This window comes from Saccostrea echinata, unplaced genomic scaffold, assembly GCF_033153115.1.
Source record: "Saccostrea echinata isolate AGI-Se365-2 ecotype Australia unplaced genomic scaffold, CSIRO_AGI_Sech_v1 ptg000025l, whole genome shotgun sequence".
Lineage (NCBI taxonomy): Eukaryota > Metazoa > Mollusca > Bivalvia > Ostreida > Ostreidae > Saccostrea > Saccostrea echinata.
In genome coordinates, this window is record NW_026889774.1 from 23,947,631 (window position 1) to 23,968,458 (window position 20,828).

The 20,828-nt window shown below is 31.7% G+C and overlaps 1 protein-coding gene across 5 annotated transcripts; it reads right to left on the reverse strand.

Annotated features, from left to right (window-relative positions):
• Positions 1 to 733: 733 nt before the first annotated feature.
• LOC133192227 (DENN domain-containing protein 1B-like) lies at positions 734 to 20,485 on the reverse strand. Of its 5 annotated transcripts, none has more exons than XM_061328207.1 (21): positions 20,332 to 20,485; positions 18,446 to 18,513; positions 18,056 to 18,102; positions 16,898 to 16,947; positions 15,723 to 15,830; positions 15,303 to 15,462; positions 14,119 to 14,172; positions 13,253 to 13,413; positions 13,094 to 13,144; positions 12,905 to 12,950; positions 12,696 to 12,800; positions 11,414 to 11,522; positions 11,120 to 11,253; positions 10,574 to 10,705; positions 10,377 to 10,436; positions 9,456 to 9,488; positions 7,172 to 7,240; positions 6,180 to 6,266; positions 4,925 to 4,995; positions 4,449 to 4,620; positions 734 to 2,922 (listed from the first exon to the last, which is right to left on the reverse strand). In XM_061328207.1, the coding sequence occupies exons 1-21, from the start codon at positions 20,346 to 20,348 to the stop codon at positions 1,846 to 1,848; spliced, it is 2,811 nt and encodes a 936-aa protein (XP_061184191.1). In that variant the 5' UTR covers positions 20,349 to 20,485; the 3' UTR covers positions 734 to 1,845. The 5 variants fall into 5 exon arrangements, with proteins under 5 accessions (XP_061184191.1, XP_061184194.1, XP_061184190.1 ...); XM_061328210.1 differs by having other exon boundaries at positions 4,545 to 4,620; positions 16,892 to 16,947; XM_061328206.1 differs by having other exon boundaries at positions 16,892 to 16,947.
• Positions 20,486 to 20,828: the final 343 nt, after the last annotated feature.

Below are 20,828 nucleotides of genomic sequence, written 5' to 3' on the forward strand. Positions count from 1 at the left end.
ACAGGTATATTCCTCAAGACAAGACCTTACTTTGGGTACCAACATATTTGATTTGCATTTGAGAAAGTTTAACCTTTGCTATAAGTTGCCATGTGGGGGCATCAGTGTTTCACAAATACATCTTGTGTATTTATTCTAATTAAGGATTGAGCATCTCATTTTCCAGTTACAGATGAACTGCATTGATGTCTCACATACCAGGGATATGTCAAAAGTGATTTGGCAGTCCCAACCACTTTTCCTTTGTTTTTATTAACCAGTTGTAATCTTGAATCCTAGAATATCTTGAAGTTTAATCTCAATCCATGAGTTCAAGATAACAAGGTTGGACTGCAATTTGACCTTTGGGTAATATATATCTCAATCAATATAAGCCCATGGAAAATTTCATTCTAATCAAGATATACATGTAACTTCAACATCCTGTTATTTAGTGTCCTTGACTTTACGTTGTGTAATAACCTATCAAAGTTCTATTCACGGATTTCAAAGCTACATCAAGAACAGTTTTCAATACCTCATTGCATACTGACATTTGCCCATGAGATGTGACCTTGAGTAAAGAACATGACAACTTTCAAGTCATGAGTACCAATTTGATTAACTTTGAATAAATTCAAGTCAAAGTTTTTTAAAGATAGCCTGAACACTCAATTTCTGACAGAGGTGGACAAAGAAGAGAAAATCAGTGTTTTCTCCATACTTTTCATAACACAAAACAAAAAACATCATATTCTTTCATAAAAATATAATGTTTTTAACATACAAGCAAGACTAAAACATCATTAACATTAAATCTTAACAGAGAGCAACTGAAAACAAGACTGGGGAAAACAAGTGACAAATCCTGCATACTGACAAAACTTGTGTGGGCATGATTATCACATATAATAATAAAAAATACTTTTCAAGCAATACAGATTGGAAATAGTCAAAGGTTTGTTACATTAACACTATGAAATGGAATATTAGGTTTTAGGTGTACTGATTAAAACCTGATTAAGTTTAATTTTCAGTATTCACTAATAATGAAATGTCTTTTTAAATAATTTGTTTAGATCTGACCTTTGCATGTTTTTTTTTTTTTTTTAAATTATCAGTTTTATCGATATTTATTTGTGGCTCAGTGCTCCACCTGTACAGGTATATATATGTAGCTCATCTCTATTCATTACTGGTATATCCCTTTCATCTGAGCAAAATTCTATTACAGAGAGACAAGAAGGTGGAAATATGTATGTTGTCTTTAAACTGCATGAAATTTTATAATACTTAATTGGTAGAACATTTAAAATTTACAGTCTGGCTGCAGAGGTTTCACAACTGAGGTCAAAAGTCTGCTAAGTTCCGTTCCCAAAAAATTAAAATGACTATCTGAAATGTTTCTCATCTTAATTTGGAATGTTTTATTTAACACTATTATTATTAAAAGATGCAAATAAATACAATTTGGTTTGTTAATTTATAATAATTGCAGATAAGGTACTAGAATATGTAAAGTTAGTACATTGTAATATTTTTTTAACAAAATATCAACATTTTGATTTAGTTTCTTTGACACTGTCATAACCGAACTGTTCATGATTTAACTCACAATTCACTCTTAAGTTAAAATTCTAAAAATCTTTGAAACAAAAATATATATTTATAAATATGTAGTGCTTAGCAAACACTTCATTCTTGAACCATTCATAGTCGATAATGGTAGACAAGCAAAATAATGGAGTACCATTATCATTCATAGATAGTGTAATTAACAAAACTACACGAATACTACGGGATCCCAACACATTACTGGCACACAATACCACTATAAACTTCCTCAGTTACCCATCCAAAACACAGTTATTCAAAAGTCTCCCATTTTTTCTGTGGAGAGGGACTTCCCCCACTTTTAAGTGACTGTTCTAGTAAGTCTGTGAATGGATCTGATGATCGGTCAGCTGACGCGGTGGAGCTCGCCACAGAGCTACCACTGGTACGCTGAGAGGAAGCCACAGAAGAATGCACAGAGGGATGGGCAAGTCTATGGCCTGATATTTCTACAGAGGCTTGTTGAATTTTGTGTGGGGAAAAATTACTTAGTCTAGAGAGGGGTTGATGGTGACTAGAAGTGAAATGGGGAGGGCAGGGAAAGCCTAAATGTGGTGGTTTTTGTGCAATAGAAGGTTTCACTCCAGGATGGGATTGGTTTTGGGATATAGGTAAGTTATTTAGTTCCCATGCTTGCATAAGTTCATGCACACTTTTCCTGGGCTCTTCCTTGGCTTCTGTTTGTTCTGAAGAAGTGTTACTTAATGGATCAAATGTTTCAATGCCATCCAGTCCCTTCTTTGGTTGTGTCACACTGTTCACAGTTTTCCTTTCAGAGGAAATGTCTCTTGGTGTTCTGCCATTCTGTTTCTTAAAAGCATCTGCTCTCCTAAGAAGCAATGGTGATCCTTCACTTTTCTCCCGCAGGGTCTCTACTGTTCCAACAGTTTGTGATCTAGGTGAAGAGAATGGATCGAAATCATCATCCACTGAATCTAACTGAATCAGGGGCTTTGACACCACTTCCACTGGCTTTGTTTCACTTTCAGTTTTAACTTGTTCAGCATCTACTTTCACTTCGTCTGTAAGACTTTTCCTAGGTGCAGGCCTGGGTTTAGCACCTATTATCCGATCCTTCACAACCAGATTTTCGTTCTTATTCCTCTCCATTTTCCTTCGTCTTGGAGGTGCCACTGGACGAGAGCCTGGATTTTCAAAGTCTGATGTATTGCTTTGAGAGTCTGACCCATCAGCCAAGGGGAGAGCACTGAAGCTATCCTGAGTGCCTGTGGATCCAATACTGTGGGAATCAAATTCTATAAGGGAGGGAAAAGAAGAGGGGGCAGGGGAACTATTGCAGGAGGAATCAGATTCCTCAGCCATGTCAATCTGCAACAGATATAAGAAACTGATCATTTAATACTGGAATTGCTAGCAAAATTTTTTTAATCATCTGCTTAGATGTAAAGTAAAATAATTCTAAAAATTGAAATTGCATGGATGATTAACATTCATATGTGTAACCTATTTTATTCATATAATATTTGTACTTCTTGTTATGTACTTCTCAGTGGATTTTAGACAATTGCAATATTATTGGACACCTTCAGCATTTATGGTATAGGAGAAATGATACACAAAGAAAATAAAGACTGAAGTATAAACTATTTGAATAAATTGTTATGATGGATTAAATTCAAATCTAATGATGGATTAAATTTTCTCCAAGATAAAAATGTATTCTCATTTTAAAAAAAGAAATAGTGTCTCTTACCTAAGACCTCCATATTTTTCATAGCCATGACCATAAGAATCATTTAAACCTGGTCTTATTTTCTACACAGACTCCCCCCCCCCCCCCCCCCCCCCCCCCCCCAAAGAACACTGGTATAGTGGCAAAACTTCGATATTGACAGAATGATTACTACTGGAATGTTTGTGCTATGAATACTTTTGTGAAAGCCTGGAACACACGCATCAAATGCAAAACTTCCTCTTTGTCTACTGGGTGAATGGAATACATATGGGACAAACTAAAATGTTCTACTAATATGTTCTAGGCTTTAAACAATGTGTTTCTGCAATAAGCATGCATCTTTGATTTTACTTCAATAACACATATACAGTAAAATACTCAAGTCTATATACAAGTACATATTATATATATATATAATATAATTTTCAAACAGTAAAATGAAATAAAAAGCAAGCAAACTCAATTCCTGATTCAAATTCATTCATCAATGAACAGTGAAATAAATGCTTTGATGACAAAGAGTACATATTGGGAGATGGGTTGCAGTTTTTCTTCACACCAACAAAAGGTCAAAATGTAGCAGATGATTATTTTTCAAATCTGAATTTATGCAAGTTAAAATCAATATACCAGAAAGGAAGGCAAATATAAACTATAGCCAAGAATCACTCAATTTGTGGAAAAAAGTTTTTTTCTAGCTTGAAACTGATCTTCACAATATTTTCAGGCAAAAGAATGGTCATACATGAAAAGAAGCCGAATTTCAACCCCCTCCTCATTGAATAATTACTCATTTTCCTGCTAGCTAGTTTCATCATGATTTTTTTTTTTAAAAATACAAGCTGCATCTCAGGCACTTAGATAGCAAAGAAACCATAAGCAAGACTCTTCGGTCGAAGAAGAAATCGGCATTCAATTTTTTTTTTAAAAACCACAATAAATTAGCTTGTAAATGTAACCCACACCAAAACACAAAACTGAAGATTTTAAAAAAAAAAAATACCAATTACAAGAATGGTGGTTGAAATAATGAACATAACATGCAGCTTCAGCAAATGTGTAAAAGTGCAGTGAATGACCCAGGCATGATAAAGGCTGCTTCCAGTGCCAACATGTGATTACAGAGGGAGGAGACATGCGCCACTATTACCAGACATACCAAGGACAACCCCCGCGGGGAGATAAGGTCTTCAGCACTGGCCGATTTATTCAGGGCATTCTGGATGTCAGGGTCACCTAGCAGATTGATACTAACTCGGTTGTAAGGTAAATCCATTCCGGAGTCGTCCTGTGTCTTCTCCTTCTCTTCAATAATCTTGTACTTAGTCATCCTGTTAAAGCAATAGGTGTTTGTACTCTGTTACCCAATCTTACTGTTGTACAAATGAAACAACTTGTTATTCCTAATTTATAAAAAATCTTTTTGCCTGAAGTATTAAGTAAAATGTTTCATTCACAAAAAAAAATACCTGTATACATGGAAGCTTATTTTCAAATACACGATGAATGTCCTTCTGGACACTGATCATGGGAAAATGACATTATGTCAAACACATTTCCTTTTTCAATTCAATGTCATGTAAATGAACAAAACAAGTGTTGGATGGCTTGTTATTATTTGAAAATGACTATTACCTTTCTTGAGTTCCAAAGACCTTTAACGACTTCACAGACTGTGTGTCAGGAGATTTCCCTGGCCTCATAGGCTGTCAAACAAATCATTGAAATTCAAACTGAACCATCAAAGCAATATATTTTGTGATTTGTGTGCCAAACTCCTTTTACCAGAATTACTTTTGCTAATAAATGTTTCAACAAACATGCCAAAAGCATGCCCATAACAGCCATGCATGGGATATCATTCAATTCATGCAGAGTTTAATTTTCAACATTCATTTTATTAGTTTTTTTTTCTTTTATATATATATATTTATTTTTACTTGTTCAAGCAGTAGCATAAATAAAGCTAGTCAATTGCATAAAAAAAAGAAACTTGAAAATCCATGCTCACTTGTAGTGAAGATTTATTTTCCTATTTGAAAATACGATTTAATTAAACTTCAGTGTTGAAAAAAAACTTAGTTAAGAAATTGAAACAAGAAAGATTTGAATTTTCTGTCATGAATTGACTGAACAGTGTGAAAAAAAAAGCAGGTATCACAAACCTAACTATGCAATGTACAAATAAAAATACCACATACCAAAATTAGAGAAAAAAAAGGCCTTCAGTTTTTTTAATGAGAAAATACAATTTCATATTTTTATTTCTGTTTACTGAACACAATAAAAGATTATTTCATTTTTGAGAAATACTGTTGTTAAGCTCTGTTTATTTCGTACACAGACAATATGTTAATATCTTCAGCTAAAATTTACTTAAATGTACTTATTCTGTTAAGAACAGGTGCTACAAACTTTTTGCATAAATCATGAAAATAAAAACTAAAGTCATGTTTATACAAGTAAAGTAAAATGAATAATATTAGCCACAAAGATTTTAATTTTTCATTCAAAGTTTCACAAGTGACCTATAAAGTGATAAAAAAAAAATGCATAGATTTATAACTAAGGTAGGTGGCAAAAAGGAAGAATTTTCAACATCACAGAAAGATTACAATTTCGTAATATTTTAGAAAAAAATATAGAAAAATCTATAGCAATGCATGCATCCATTTTTTTTTTTTTCATTTGTAGCACCTGTCTTTAACATATTGGTCTGCAAAAAGGTTAGAAAATTATGAATGTTTAAATTTTCTTAAAAGCCAGTCAACTAGCTTATATGTAATTTCAAATTAATAATAATATATGATCACTGAAAATTTTTCTTGACAAAGCCCATGTAAGTCTGTGTACTGTTTTTTGTGGGATTAGAAAGGCCACGCCCACTTACTCGCTGGGCATGCAGATCTTGTCCCAGATTGATGGTTTTCGGTCGATGTTGACGGACCCCAGGTGAACGGGAAGATTTACCTTCATCCTGAAACACATAAACTTTCAAGGGGGCTGCTAGTAAAAACTCTTCCTTATTTACATTAGTTTTAAATACGGAAGTTGAAGTTACTACAGATGTGTAAAAAAAAAAAAAAAAGCATGCTGTGCAAGTAAATTTGGTTAAATTGAATTCAAATCTGCTAATATGAAAATTTTGGTAAAAAAAAAAAAAAAACAAAACAAAACAAAAAACTGAGTGCTATTGGAGAATTGTAATTGATATACATATGTACATAATACAGATGTATCTATAACCAGGAAAGATAAAATGCAATAAATTTATATACTATGTATGCTTGCTGAAAACATATATGAAATAAATAGTACATAAATATGTGAATTTTATATCAAGGAAATTGTCTTCACATATTTGTGAATTAATTTATATTCTGGTGTTGCTTTTTCACAAATAAGTATGGCCATGCATTGTCATTTGATGCCTGTACATATACATGCTAATGATATCAGCCACAACATTATATATAATGTATATGTACATTCATTCCACCAACACAAATCAGCAACTACATTTCTGCCATATAATTTCACAACATGTATATATTAACAACTTTTAATTAACAATACTCCTACAACAAACTGACATGAATTAAAACCATGATTTATAATGTCATTTGTATGAAATATTTCAATTTTTTGAAAAATGTGTTTTTTGGATGTGCCAGTGCTAAACATTCAAATTTGGTGTAATAAATTGAATTTAAAATTCCAGTTTAACTGTTACTACATGGGAAAAGCAAACTTAAATATACAATAAAGGGAGGGAAATCACTGCCATTTATTAGTGAAGCTTCTGCTTTAGCAAACTGGTTGTTTAAAACATTTTCTCCTTCCCTTAATTAAGTGACTGTAATTCATTCTGTGCATCCCTACCTTGGATTTTTGAAGGTCAGTGAATTTTTCTTTAAAGTTTGAGAAATTTTTCTTCGTTCTGTCTCGAATCTACAATGAGAAAGGTATAGAAAAAGGTAAAAAAAGTCAACGATTTTGTACAGGTGTGTTTTCATTTTATCATTTTTTTAAAACCATTTTCCTGATATTTGGGTCTTCATACAGGTATTCAAATGTGAAAATATAAACAACAGATAAAATGTAACATTCAAAGTTAGTAATTTTGCCACTGTTAACAGCATGCTGCAGGACTGAAGTATGATTCATCTGATGAACATATTGTAATCTTACAGAAAATCTTAGAGAAATGCAATATAGCTAAGGCATATAATAGAAACTTCAAGAGCAAGTTCTTTGAACTGTCAGTATAAAAATTTAATGATAATTCATGCACAAAATTTCTTTTTCAATCTAAATGAGAAACTGAACAGTAATTTAAATAAAATGAATGTACTACACAATATGCAAATAAGAAAACAAAATCATGCAAATAATGGAAATCAATTTATCAACAACATGTAAATCAACATTTACATACTATGCTAACAGCTTCAAATTACATACTTTGTATTAGCCTCAGTTACTAAATATATACAACAACATACTGTTTAAACAAGAGGCTTTGTGTATTATGAGTTTTTCAGGCTCTGATCTACTCTCTACCTGAGATTGAAACTCTTTGGACTCAAGTGAAATAAAATTTTACAATTTTGTTAGGACTCTATTTTCAAAGCTTGTCTCCTATATGAATGAGTATAGTTTAAAAAAAAATAAAATGCATTATAAATATGCGATTAAAGCTGAACACAATTCGTAAAAGGCAGAGATCTATGTTTGTCCACCATATTACTGTGTATTTTACGTTAGCTGTACGCCCCTATATAAGCCGTTCACTTGGTCTGGGGTTCAGTGTAATCAGTTATCACCGGAGTGGATGGACCTATTCTATATAGCTATTGTAAATCTCTCTGTAGTGTCAAAACTGTGTTCTTCTTCCACGGCAGAAGAGAAATTTACCAAAGAAACTTACATCAGCTGCACAGGTCAGTGCAGTAAATAAACATAAATACATGTAAACTGCAAAAAAATGTAAACAACGGTCATGTAAGATAACCAACACAAACACAGGTCATCAATTCCACGCACGTACCCATGACAAGAAAGCAGTCAGGTGTAACAAATATGAAGGGATTACCCCAGAAGATAGGAAAACTAATATGGTGTATGCGTCGTATGAGTCGTGTTCAGCTTTAACTTATCCCCATCCAAGGTACTAAGCCCTGGGGATACAAAATTCAATTTATTTAAGGGCCCATAGCTTATTGTCATCAAGTACACTGTTTATTGCTAAATTTTCAGAAACAAATAAGATTTTTAAAGGTACATTATATGAAAAATTTTCAATATATGGCAAAATAATCCCAACCTCGGGCCTGTACTCAGATATGAATTTCATCATTTTTGAAAAATGCCTGCTTCCCATTATAATCTTACAGACAGTTTGTCTGCTAGATGTACATAAGACTGAAGTAAACAAGAAAATTTTCAAAAGTGAAATGTATTTTTCTAATATGGACAACTTAGCTAACCTGAACCCCTAACTTAAGGGTCGGTAATTTCAAATATTTGGCATGAGCTAATTGCTCATTGTACTCATTTAAACAGTTAAAGAAGACTTTTGAAGATTGCATTTTCATGCTTCGGTCACACCCCTCAGGCTCAAGGGAGGCAGAGACCATGAAATTATGAAATTCATTTTTTATTTCCCTTTACCCACAGATGTCAAATACCAAAATTAGTTGTAATTGGTTCAGCCATTCCTGAGGAGAAGCTGAAAAAGACTTCCAAAAGAGTAATGTATTTTCAATACTGGTAGACACACTGGGGCCTAAACCCAAACTAGTTACAGAGAAGTTGCTAAAAAGTTGATAAAAAAAATCATTATTGCAGCTAGGTCAAGGAGTGAAGCAGGCAAGCCAATTGCCCTGAATTTCAAGTACATCTTTTTGTTACAGTTGTTAAAGAGAATACAATTCTCTATCTCCTTTTTTTATTTATTTTTTCACCCCTATTTCATACAATACAGCTATGTATACAAGTGTTGGTTAAGCAGCTAGTGTGGTTAGGAGTGTAAGGTATTAGGATAATTTTTTTTTGTATTGGTTGCGACAATATACCATCTTTGCTATAAGATATGCAAATAAACTGAAACATAAGCATAGACAATGAACATACTGGACAAGACACTATGCTAATGCAGACTTACAGTATCCATCACATTGGTAACAGTTGGAGCCGCCTGTTTTATAAACGACAAGGATACAAATAGAAACCTAGAGACAAGACATCTCTTATATACCGTAAATCACTTTTTATTTTGTGAGAACTTCATTTTCGCATAATTATTTATCAGTTTATGGCTACTTGTGAAAAATTTCATTCTCACATACTGTATACAGGTTATTTTCGCCCCGTGTTATTTTCGTCCTTTCATACTTGCAAACAGTTTTGCCCCGTTTTAAATTCGCCCAGTCACAATTCTGTTTAACAAATTATACTGTGATTTTTGAATTTGCCCCGTTTTAAATTTGCCCACTTGTGTGTAGGGTGAAAGGGGCGAAAATAAAATAGGGGCGAAAATTTCCCTGTATACAGTATATTTTTATTTCTATAGATTATATAACAATATCAAGAATATCGGAAAGTGTTGTCTCTCTTATAAATACAATCTTGCGAAAATAAGGTGTCACAAAAATTTGGTGATCTATAGTATATGACATACATGTACATTTTTTAAATACAACCTAAATTATCATTTTACAATGATTACAAATATATATACAATGTATATGATTCTAAAGATCATATTACAAGTGTCTGCCTGTATAAATATTATGTCAACAATCCATGGTTTGTTTCATTAACTTTTCAGGATATTTTTTTTTTTGAATGCGAATATCTTTATAGTTGATTTGTGATACAATTTACATACATACAGTGTACTAATACTGAACACTAATAGCCACACTTAAAACATAATACATTTATGTATGATTATGTTAAAGATGTGCATGAGTGAAATGATTCAAATCCTGTGTTCCCATAAACAGTGTCAGAATCTTTTCAAGCTCTTTGTAAAAAAAAAAAAAAAAAAAAAAAGAAGAGTGTACTTTTAATTACAAGCTACCTTTTCCTTGAAGTCTGCCCAGACATCTTTGCCTCCTCTCTGAATTCTTTTACCCTGCGACTGAAAAATAACATCCACATGGTCAAATTTATTTTATGTATCTTTCCTTTTGACCTTGACAAACTTACTAAACATTACGATACCTGTACCAGTCTTTATAATAAAATTCAGTTGTTTTTACTTTTTTTACATTTTACCTTGACATTATGAAGCCAGTCTTTGTAGCGAGATTGAGTATTCAGTCTGTCTGCTCTTGTCATGGCTTCTCTCTCAAAAATATCTGTGAACCCCTCTCCACAGTTTAACATGTCCAATCTCTCATTGATAAACTAAAATATACAATCAAATTAAAAATAATTTTTGTTGTTGTCTGGAATTGCAAGTCTAATATGAAATTTACAGAAATGAGCCATAGTTTTACAAAAGAGTGTTTACTGTATACAGGGTTATTTTCGCCCCATGTTATTTTCGCTCTTTCACACTTGCAACTAATTTTGCCCCGTTTTAAATTTGCCCAATCACAATTCTGTTTAAGAAATTATACTGTGCTTTTTTAATTCGCCCCATTTTAAATTCGCCCATCTGTCAGTAGGGCGAAAGGGGCGGAAATAAAACGGGGGCGAAAATTTCCCTGTATACAGTATTATAAGTCATTGTATTTCTATCAACGGCTTGAAAACAATCAAATAGTAGATGATTATATACATTGTATATAATTAAAATAAAGATGAAAGAAGTATTACTTCTTGAAAAATTTGTAGATGAAGAATTTTTTCTAGGAATGGTTGCATATTTTCTGGTCTAGACTGTACAAAAGCCTGAGGATTAAATGTAATCTCTTCTCCAGGATGAAACTTTAGAGCATCCCTGTAGCCTCCTACAAATAAGCATAAATATTATATTTTTCAATAACTACATGTGTATTTCAAACAGGTTTAAAATGGCATCAAATAAAGAGGTGGAAACAAATAAATTCAACTTCACAGCTTTGATAAAGAGTGAACTCAAGTATTTCTTTTTATTACAAAAATTTATACCTATTAACTTGACAAGGGCCATAAGGAAGGTTTTTGGAATGGCATCACCAGAGGTTGCCATAGTATGTGCAATCTTGTCCTTCTTTAGATGTTTCTTCAAGTAGGATTGCTACAAAAGACAATAGATTATACTAAGTAGCCTATAAGTATGACTTTTTTAAAAAAGTTTCCTCATTGCCCAGTGATAGGCTCTCTCTGTCTTTTAAAATAAGATTTCACCTTATGGACATGTAATTATTGTTTATGTCTTCCATATGCAGTGTAATAAAAGTGATAAAAATCTATGAACCAGAATTCTCTAATGAGACTGTAGCTCTACTGGTTTGCACTTGTAAAATACCAGTAGAAAGGCCAGCTGGATATGATACACTCTTTAAGCGTTTTACATTTACTTTATTTTGTATCCTGATGTTTTCTTTACTTGTACCAAGTTTTATTGAAATCAAACCTAAACTTATAGGAGGAACAGCATTCTGAAATATTTTCAAAGATTATTCTTTTTTAATAGCCAGTACCATTGATTATTGAAACCAAAAGTGAAATAAAGAATTGTGTACCTTGGTGTAGTATATCTATGAATTTTTTTAATTGAAATCAGTCCAAAACTGTTTGAAAAGTTTACTTACTGTTTAGAAAAAAATCAGAGAAATTTCATTTTCAGAAACCATGGCAACACTACTAGCCAAAAACAAAGATTGATAAATTTATCATATATCTAATCATGGTGTAATCTACTTGTATACTAAGATTTACTAAAATTGGGGCAAAACTGTAGGTGGAATGGTGCTTTTGAACCATTGTAGTCAGTTTATTTTTTCCGATTATTTTGGAGGAATATGCCATTGCCTGTATGTTGATATGATTTTTTGCCAGAATCAGTTGTTTATTCATATCAATATCCTATTGTATTTACCTGTGTTTCAAAGTTATGTTTAGGACATGACAAACGAGATTTGATCTTTTATTGTTATGCAATCAAAATAATAAAATCTGAAAACACTTGTATTCAAAAGGTAACCTTAAATGTTCATTTCCTGTATGAAATGACCTAATGCATATGTCCAAATACAACAATAATTGTCTTGAGTTGTTAAGAAAATATCACATTTCGTTGTCTAGAAAAAACACAGTTTCTAGGACTCGCTTATTAGTGATATTTGAACATTTAGTTTGGGACTAAAATATATCACAAAAATCGGACTTATTACTTACATGTGAGTATAAAAGGCACATCATGTATATATGTGTATTTTTTACACAAGTAGTTTAAATTAAAACTTACAATATCTGATGGCAGTTCTTCCAAATCATTAAAACAGTTCTTTATAATTTTATTCTCATCAACATCCACTACGACAGCATCACCTAGTTCACTGTCCCTCATTTTCTGTATGAGAAAAAAAAAAAGAAATCAAGCCTTTCTTTATACTTAAGGCTCAATATCAGTGCAATACAGAATACAAACTAATCTGATAAAGAACGATGACTTACCTCTACTAATGATTTATGAGCTCCTATTAAATATGGCATTGGTGCACTGTAAAGATGAGAAATTGAATGCATACTTGTAAAACACGAGCCTCATCAGTATTAACACTTTACATTGAAAAGCATTATGCATCTCCACATTAGCAGTATATGTACATGTATATTGGTTGATTAATACTTAATTCAACTAACCTGAGGTAGTCAATAAGGAAAGCTGGTAGAACTGGAATGAATAAGTGTTGCCTGGGAAAAAAAAACAAAAGCAAATGAGAAAGCTAATTCAGACTTCCATATGCACATGTAAACCAAATAAATTTTTATCCTGTCTGATCAGAAATTTACTAGACTTACCAGTGCATTGGGTAAAGGAGAGTTGCAGAAGCATGCACACAAGCCGTCAGCCGATTCAGTCTTTTGGACGTTATCAAAATACGCCGCTCATTAAGCATGCTGGCAAAAATAATCATCATTTTCTCTGTATCCACAGCATTGTAATACTCTGTTAAATTCCTCTATGAGAAAAAAAATACCAGGCATAAATTAATAATCAGATCTGAAATGTTTAACATTTTTCTGAGTGCACATCTTGTATGATTATGTCAGTATTTTAAAACTAGCATATCAATGCAATGATTTAAGGAATCACTGTCTAGTTAGTAGAGTATGCCAGGGAATCAACGATAGTTGGAAACGTGGGATAATTTGCATAACAGGCGAAGCCCGTTATGTATAAATTATCCCATGTTTCCAACTATCGTTGATGTCCCTGGCATACTCTACTAACTAGACAGTGATTCCTTATATTTCCATTTCATTGTGAAATAAAATTGTAAATTTAGATTTTAAAAATGTAGACTAATAGATTTAAATTTCACGAGGCCTCACATGTCAATTTCAATAGTCCCCGCCCACTGATGTCAAACATAAAGACAGCCGCACGAGAATTACATGCATATTAGACCTCCTTAGAGTCAGACACAAAGACAGCCGCACGAGAATTACATGCATATTAGGCCTTCTTAGCTCCTGACCTTTCGCTTGGCGAAATTTGCATTCCGTTAGAATGATCAAGAAATCAACTCTCCTAACTTTCAAAGAGTTATCACAGAGAAAACAAATAGAAATGGAAATATATAACCATATGCAGTGGCCTTTTCCAAATTCATTATCATTCTCTAGCAAAAATTGTTTACTGTATAAAATACGTCTGAACTTACACTTGTGGGAATACTTGGAAGTTTTTCTAGATCTGGTGGTGTGAATTTCCAAACCTGCAAATTACAGAGTTATCAAGCATATGAAAAAAAAAATATTTAACTTAAGGTATGTCACTCGTCAGCCTTTTAGAAAATTTCAGTCAGAACCTCTTACTTAAAAACTATTTATTACAATTTAATCTTTATAACATATTTAAATTAAACAATGTAAAATGTTCAACATTCAATTAAAAACTGCTCAAAAATTCATAAAGAAGCAAGATTTATAAGGGACTATTTCTTGTGGTGGAAGGATATTTAGCAGAAAATTCTGCAAATCTACACATTTATTAAATTTAATATCTTGGAACTTTAGCCTCACATACTTTTACTCAGAGAATATTTTCCGTTATGATATGGCTGGAATATTAAATATAGGTCTCAATTTATATTTTTATAACAAAATTTACACCTTCGCTCAACAAACCTTGCCAAGAAAGGAAGATATATTACGGAAATTGAGATAAAATTTACACAGTTTTTTGCCAGAAAATCGCATATTTTGACCAATATTTCAAAATTTACATCACTGACCCCAACTTTTTCTTTCATTATTTTAAACTACTCGATACTTTTGACCAATCAGTACTTAAGTTGTAAAATGTTTGATACAAGAAAATATTCTATTGCCTATTTAGATTTTTAATACCCCAAATATGAGACTTTTTTAGTGCAAAAAGGTTACAAAATAATTTACGCGCATTAATTTGCATGATTTGTTCAATGATAAATATTATTCAAACTATTTTACGTAAAATAAGATTATGTTTATTGTCATGGTTACATCTGATAAAATATGATAACGGTTAAAGTGATTAACCAAAGAGTTACAATTTAAGTGCAAAAAGGTCAACTTAATTGTACCATAGCTCAGTTAGATGTACACTGACCCCCCCATTTTCTCTGCGATTTTGAGTCATACTATATGAGTACTTATCCAAAATATACTTCTCAAAAAATCCTTGATATAACAAATTTCACGAGTGACATACCTTAAAAATCATTCAATTACATTCATAGCAATACCAGACACGAAAACAACAGAACCATATTTTTTTATTTTGCCATATATAAATTCTTAAAATTTAAAAATCATCACATGTACTTCAATAGCAAAACCAGACACAAGAATCTAAGAACCATACCTCTTGTCCTGCCACAATAGTGGTTGGCACATTAGCAGAAGGGACGCCATTAGCGTATGCTGCCCGGAGGAGGTTTGTCACATCATTGTCTTCACTTCGGTTGATCATTTCTGCCAGCAGATTGAGGAGGCTGTAGAACACCTCGAACCAAGGCAGGCAGCTGGAACCAGGCAAAATATGATTAAATTGTGAGATGAACTGATTTTAATTGTTACTTCATGCATAATAAAACTGTAAATGTGATACTCTAATTATATTTAACAAAATTGAAAACAAAAGGTTATTAAAGTGCATATCCATATAATATGTGTCTTTTATACAGCTGTATGAGAAAATATTTATTAAGATTGTTCTTGTGAAATTCTTGTAACATTTATTACACAAAAACCATTAAAATGTACACATATCTACAATGATTACCTGACAATGCACAAACATGTCTGAGCTCCCGTGGCATAGCGGCAATACCCGAACTTGTATTTACTTTCCAAGTCAGTCAAAACAAAGGTAAAGTGGTCCACAGTTGTCCTGGGTATAAATCAGAATATGTTATAAAATTTGCCAAGAAATAAGACTCTAAAACTTTCATTAGTGGACGTGTTCTCTCTACAGGTATGAACAGTGTGATGCATGCATGAGATGATGTGTTACGAAGTACCAGTAAAGTCTGATGCTTCGAATGAATCAGTCTGATTTTTAGCAGTAGACTTAAGTATTTCTGATTATATATGCATTAGACTCAACATACAACAAAATGCAAACTGTTACTTTTTTGTAAACTGGCAAACACTTTTACATGTAGAAGAAATTTAAAACTGTTATTTATTCCGTTAATGTCACAATTCATCATAATAGAAACAACAATTTGTTTTGTCAACTAGGAAACTATTTAAATACATTAACATGAAATATACCAAAAATCCTTCAAACCTGTGAATCATCTAAAAAACTGCTTTGTCATTTATGTGCATTCCCATGTGCTTTTAATGTATACATACACACCTCAAACATTGCTCGACATGGAATGTTACTTCTCAGACAACTTCAAACCGAACAGTTAGTACAATACATGTGTTAAATGGTGATTCTAGATTCTAGTTCTGTTTAAACATTCCCTGGCAGTGCGATATTAAAACTAAAAACTAGCTTATTATAATATCCATACAGAATACCAGGCACGTGATTAGTGTACTATGAATTACGACTAGCTAATGTTGATTTTCTAGTGTATTAATTATCATGATTATAAAAGTGTTAAGGGGAAAGAATAAGCCTCTCAGATCACAATCTCTGATAAAAACTGACTGCTAAATCTTTTTCTTAAAGAAAATAAAAAAGATGAATTTTTAAAAAATATCAAGAGACAAGTTCAAATACTTCAGTGAAATGATTTTGATCAAATGCAATGAACAATTCATGAGATCAAATATGCAGCATTCATATATATTTTTTTTTATAAGATAAAAATACCACAGTTTATCAAAACAAGATAATGAGTGATATCCTTTGACGCGAGTCTGCACTCCGAGAAGCCATACAAAGAGGTCAGCGAAAAATGGTTAGTAAGCCCCAGCCCATGAAAAACTTACGTATACCTGTCTGTCTCACAAGGGAAAGCAAAACTGGGTACTGACTTGAGGGTATCCTAATAATATAAAATGAACCAAAACAATTTAGTGGTAAAAAAAAAAATTGATTGAAAATCTGATATAAGATTATTCACAGGGGATTAAGCCTCTTTTTTTTAATTTATTCATAAATTTTTTCTTAGATTACTAATATGCAATGCAAACCTTGAAAAATTATTCTTGGGTATAAAACCATGAAATTTAAACATGTAAACGACATTTACAATAATCTGATTCATTTTTTTTTTAATTTCTTAAGATATCTCATTCTCAAACTTAAGGTATATACAGATTTAGGACTAGACTTCCATATTCTGAAGTGCTCCTATTTAAACTTTATTTTCATGATGGGCGTGAAGATACATTAATTATATTGTTAGACACCATACATGTACATATATGGCAACCAATTTAAAAATAACTTACACTCTCACATTACATTATTGCTGAAATTGAATATTTTATTGCAACAGGTTTTCTTAAGGGGAAAAATGCAATTAAATTAATCAAGGTTTTCACTTTTATTGATTATGAAGATTGCTGAGTGAAAATGAAATCTCTAATGATATGAAACTCTCACTGATAGTTTGGAATTCTCTCATTAAAAACATTTTTAATCATGGTTTGGACTTTTGGGTGTTACTGACTACTATGACATAAGAATCATATCTCTTCACTGAAGGACATGCTTTAAGCAATCTTTTTAACTCTGCCAAATTTACCATTTTATATATAAAATACTCTGTCACATATTACACAGCATGCATCACTGTTTGACAACTTGATGTGAGGAAAGTTTAAGCATGTCACTCCTAATGAAAGACTTGACTTGAATTGAAATTGTATAAAACAAACTAATCCAAAAGTTATTTTGTTAATTTAGTAATGTACAATAAATACAAGTAGTTTAAGTACATATGCATGTGTTAAGTACATATGTATGTGGTGTTCATTATCACTGATATGCAATCATGTGACAGGAATAAAATATTTCAAAAAAATATCCACTGAAGTAGAAACCAAATTACTTAGCTGATATGGAAATCATAATAAAATTAGGTTGTAATTCATGTTATGTTAATTTTCAATATCTATATATCAATACACTTAAGGAAAATCATTTACCTCATCATTAAAAGTTGGAGGATACTTTTGGACAATAAATGTTCCCTCTGAAAAAAAAAGATAAAATAAAATTCAAATCTCCTTAGCCTTCAAATTGAAATCTGTAAACAATGTTAAATGGGCCTTTGACCCCAAAACAAAAATTTCACACACTTTTCATAAAACTCAAATATTTCTTCAATCATGTGACATTTTTGCACATACGCTTCCTTTGACAAAATGATTCTGGGACAAAATCATTTGTTTCAGTAAGAGGTGAGGTTTAAGTACTTCCCGAATTCTAGTGCAATTACAAAGATATGACACTTCAGACTAAACAACTGGTGTGTAAAAATATAACTTTCCCAACGTTTTGTTTTTCCTGACTTTGGTATGAAGCACTTCACTTACTTCCATCCTTATCTCCGTCAGGCTTGGCTACTTCAAGGAAAACTTCAAATATTCTCTCAGGGTTTGCCCTTGAAGACAATTAGAAATCACTTCAGATTGCAATTGAAAAAAAATCAAATTTCAATGGATAAATGAGGCTTGTGTGTGACTCCTGCTGTTTTCAATCAAGATTAAACATTCACATTATTAATAGGAATTCTAAATTTTCTTGAGTGTTTATCAGACTCTGGCAGTTTATATGATTATAAAGCTTCACTTGACAGTCAATATATCCCTGGTACAAGGAAATTGTAAATTAATGAAACCCATTCTGATTACATGTACCAACATTACATCTAAATTACATTAGTTTTCTCAGCACAAGAATTTTGCACAAATATATCTGAAATGTAAATACTTCAGTATATAAAATCTTGCTTAAAACCCTGGTCTCAAAATGTTTAGAACTAGCATTGCATGTATATATTAAAAATTTATACAAGTTGAATTCTCCTTTAAAGGCTAAGTGAAATAACTCACAATTCTTTAATATGCAAGAGAATTCAGTCATCATTCATGTGATTATCATGCCAAAGTTTTGTCTTATATTTATCTATGCGTTTGTTTATATTGGACAGAAATTCTGTGCATGGCAGTATTTTATCCTCTTTTTCTTTAAATCATCAGTACAGTGACACTCACACCACACTGCACATTTCCTAAAAATATTCAGCTAACCATGCTAACTACATTACTTACAATTTTATTGTTTACCTATCAGGTATTTATAAGATGTATTCAAAATTTTAAAACTAAGTTAAGAAATACTTATTTTTTGTAAATGATAAAATCACTATTTGAGCTAAACTCACAAGCCATGTACATGTTTATCAAATGTATATGTACATGTTTATCAAATGTATCTTAATATATTAATTTACCAGTCATACACAATTTTCAATTTATCCTTATCTTTATTAACATACTTAGTGGGGTTTCACTTTGAAATGGTGTATCACTTAAGCCTTTCCTATCAAATTAACTGATAGCAATTTGCTGCATTTTATGCACAATGTCAGAACTAAGCAAGTAAGATGAGGAAATCAATTTTGTGAAAAGAATTTTTGCTTAAAAGTAAAACTGTAAATACTCAATATTTAAGATAAGAGATATAAACTGCTTTAAATTTCAAAGCAAGTGTAATATTGTGTATCTATGAATCTATTTTTACAAAGTCCTTTTTCAATAGAAATAACATTGTCATTATTTTAACAAAAGTTAGATTCACAATTCTAAGAACTGAACTGTATAAAACCCCATACACAAAATGTACCTAAGACTGAAAATAATTCTTGCTTTCTAGGGAACCTAAGCTCAAACAATGAACATCAAAATGAAATGTGATGGTTTTTAAATGCAAATAGATCTTTGCCAAATAGCCAGGAGATTGCTGACTCATCTCCTTCATTACATAATGATATTCCTATAAAATAATTTGACTTCAAATAATGACCTGAAGAAGGGTTATGAAAGTTAGACGTACATATCTTTAAAAAAAGAACTATGCTAAATTCAACAGATACTGAACTACATTTTCATGTCTGCTGATGATCTTGTTTATTAACTTTCAGTACAATAGTCAGAATAAAACATAACAATGCAAATAAATTGTTCATATTGAATTTCAACAGATTTTTATTATAAAAATAAGAAATACTCAAGAATAATAATCAATAGCCTCTGACAGAACTAAAAATTCCAGTAGGTTTAATTCAAATATAACGAACAAGATGAGAGCAAAATCAATAGGATTAATTTTATGTTAAGATAGACCTTTGACGCCAGTGAACCATGACACGCCTTCAGTTGACACTATCAAAAACATCTCATTATCGACAAATAAATACCTTAATCGTGAACCCATTTCACCAGATCTTTGGCCAATGACTTTCTTTACCGTTGTCCATCGCTACATTTTAGAATTCTTGAAAAATCGATGCTGAAAAAGGATATTTTTGTAAACAACAATTTTCATCCGTTTTGACAGGAAGTGACCAGCCATTGATTCGGATAGTCTCGGGATTACTTTAAATAGATAAGTCGTACCTAAAAATCCAAGGAATCTCAGAAGAAAAAGGGAAGAACTCTACATGTTTTGATGAAAAATATATTCAAAACTAACACAAAATAAGTACTACTCATTAATAAAAGAATGATTTTTGCTTTTTGTCTGGACATATACTGTGAAAAAAAAACTAATCGAGGAGTTCCGAATTACTACTTTCGTTTTCCATTCTGACATTGACAGACCACAGTATGCAGTAAAGGTATAGTAAACATGATCCAAAAAGATTTTTCAATTGCACCAGCTATTTTTTCTTTAAAATAGACGGTTACAGATAAC

Coding starts and splice junctions, on each gene's coding strand:
- LOC133192227 (XM_061328206.1), bottom strand. Junction 7,241..9,455: donor TTACCAATGTGATGGATACT/GTAAGTCTGCAT, acceptor TTCTCATTGTAG/ATTCGAGACAGAACGAAGAA. Junction 4,996..6,179: donor AAGATCTGCATGCCCAGCGA/GTAAGTGGGCGT, acceptor TTTGTTTGACAG/CCTATGAGGCCAGGGAAATC.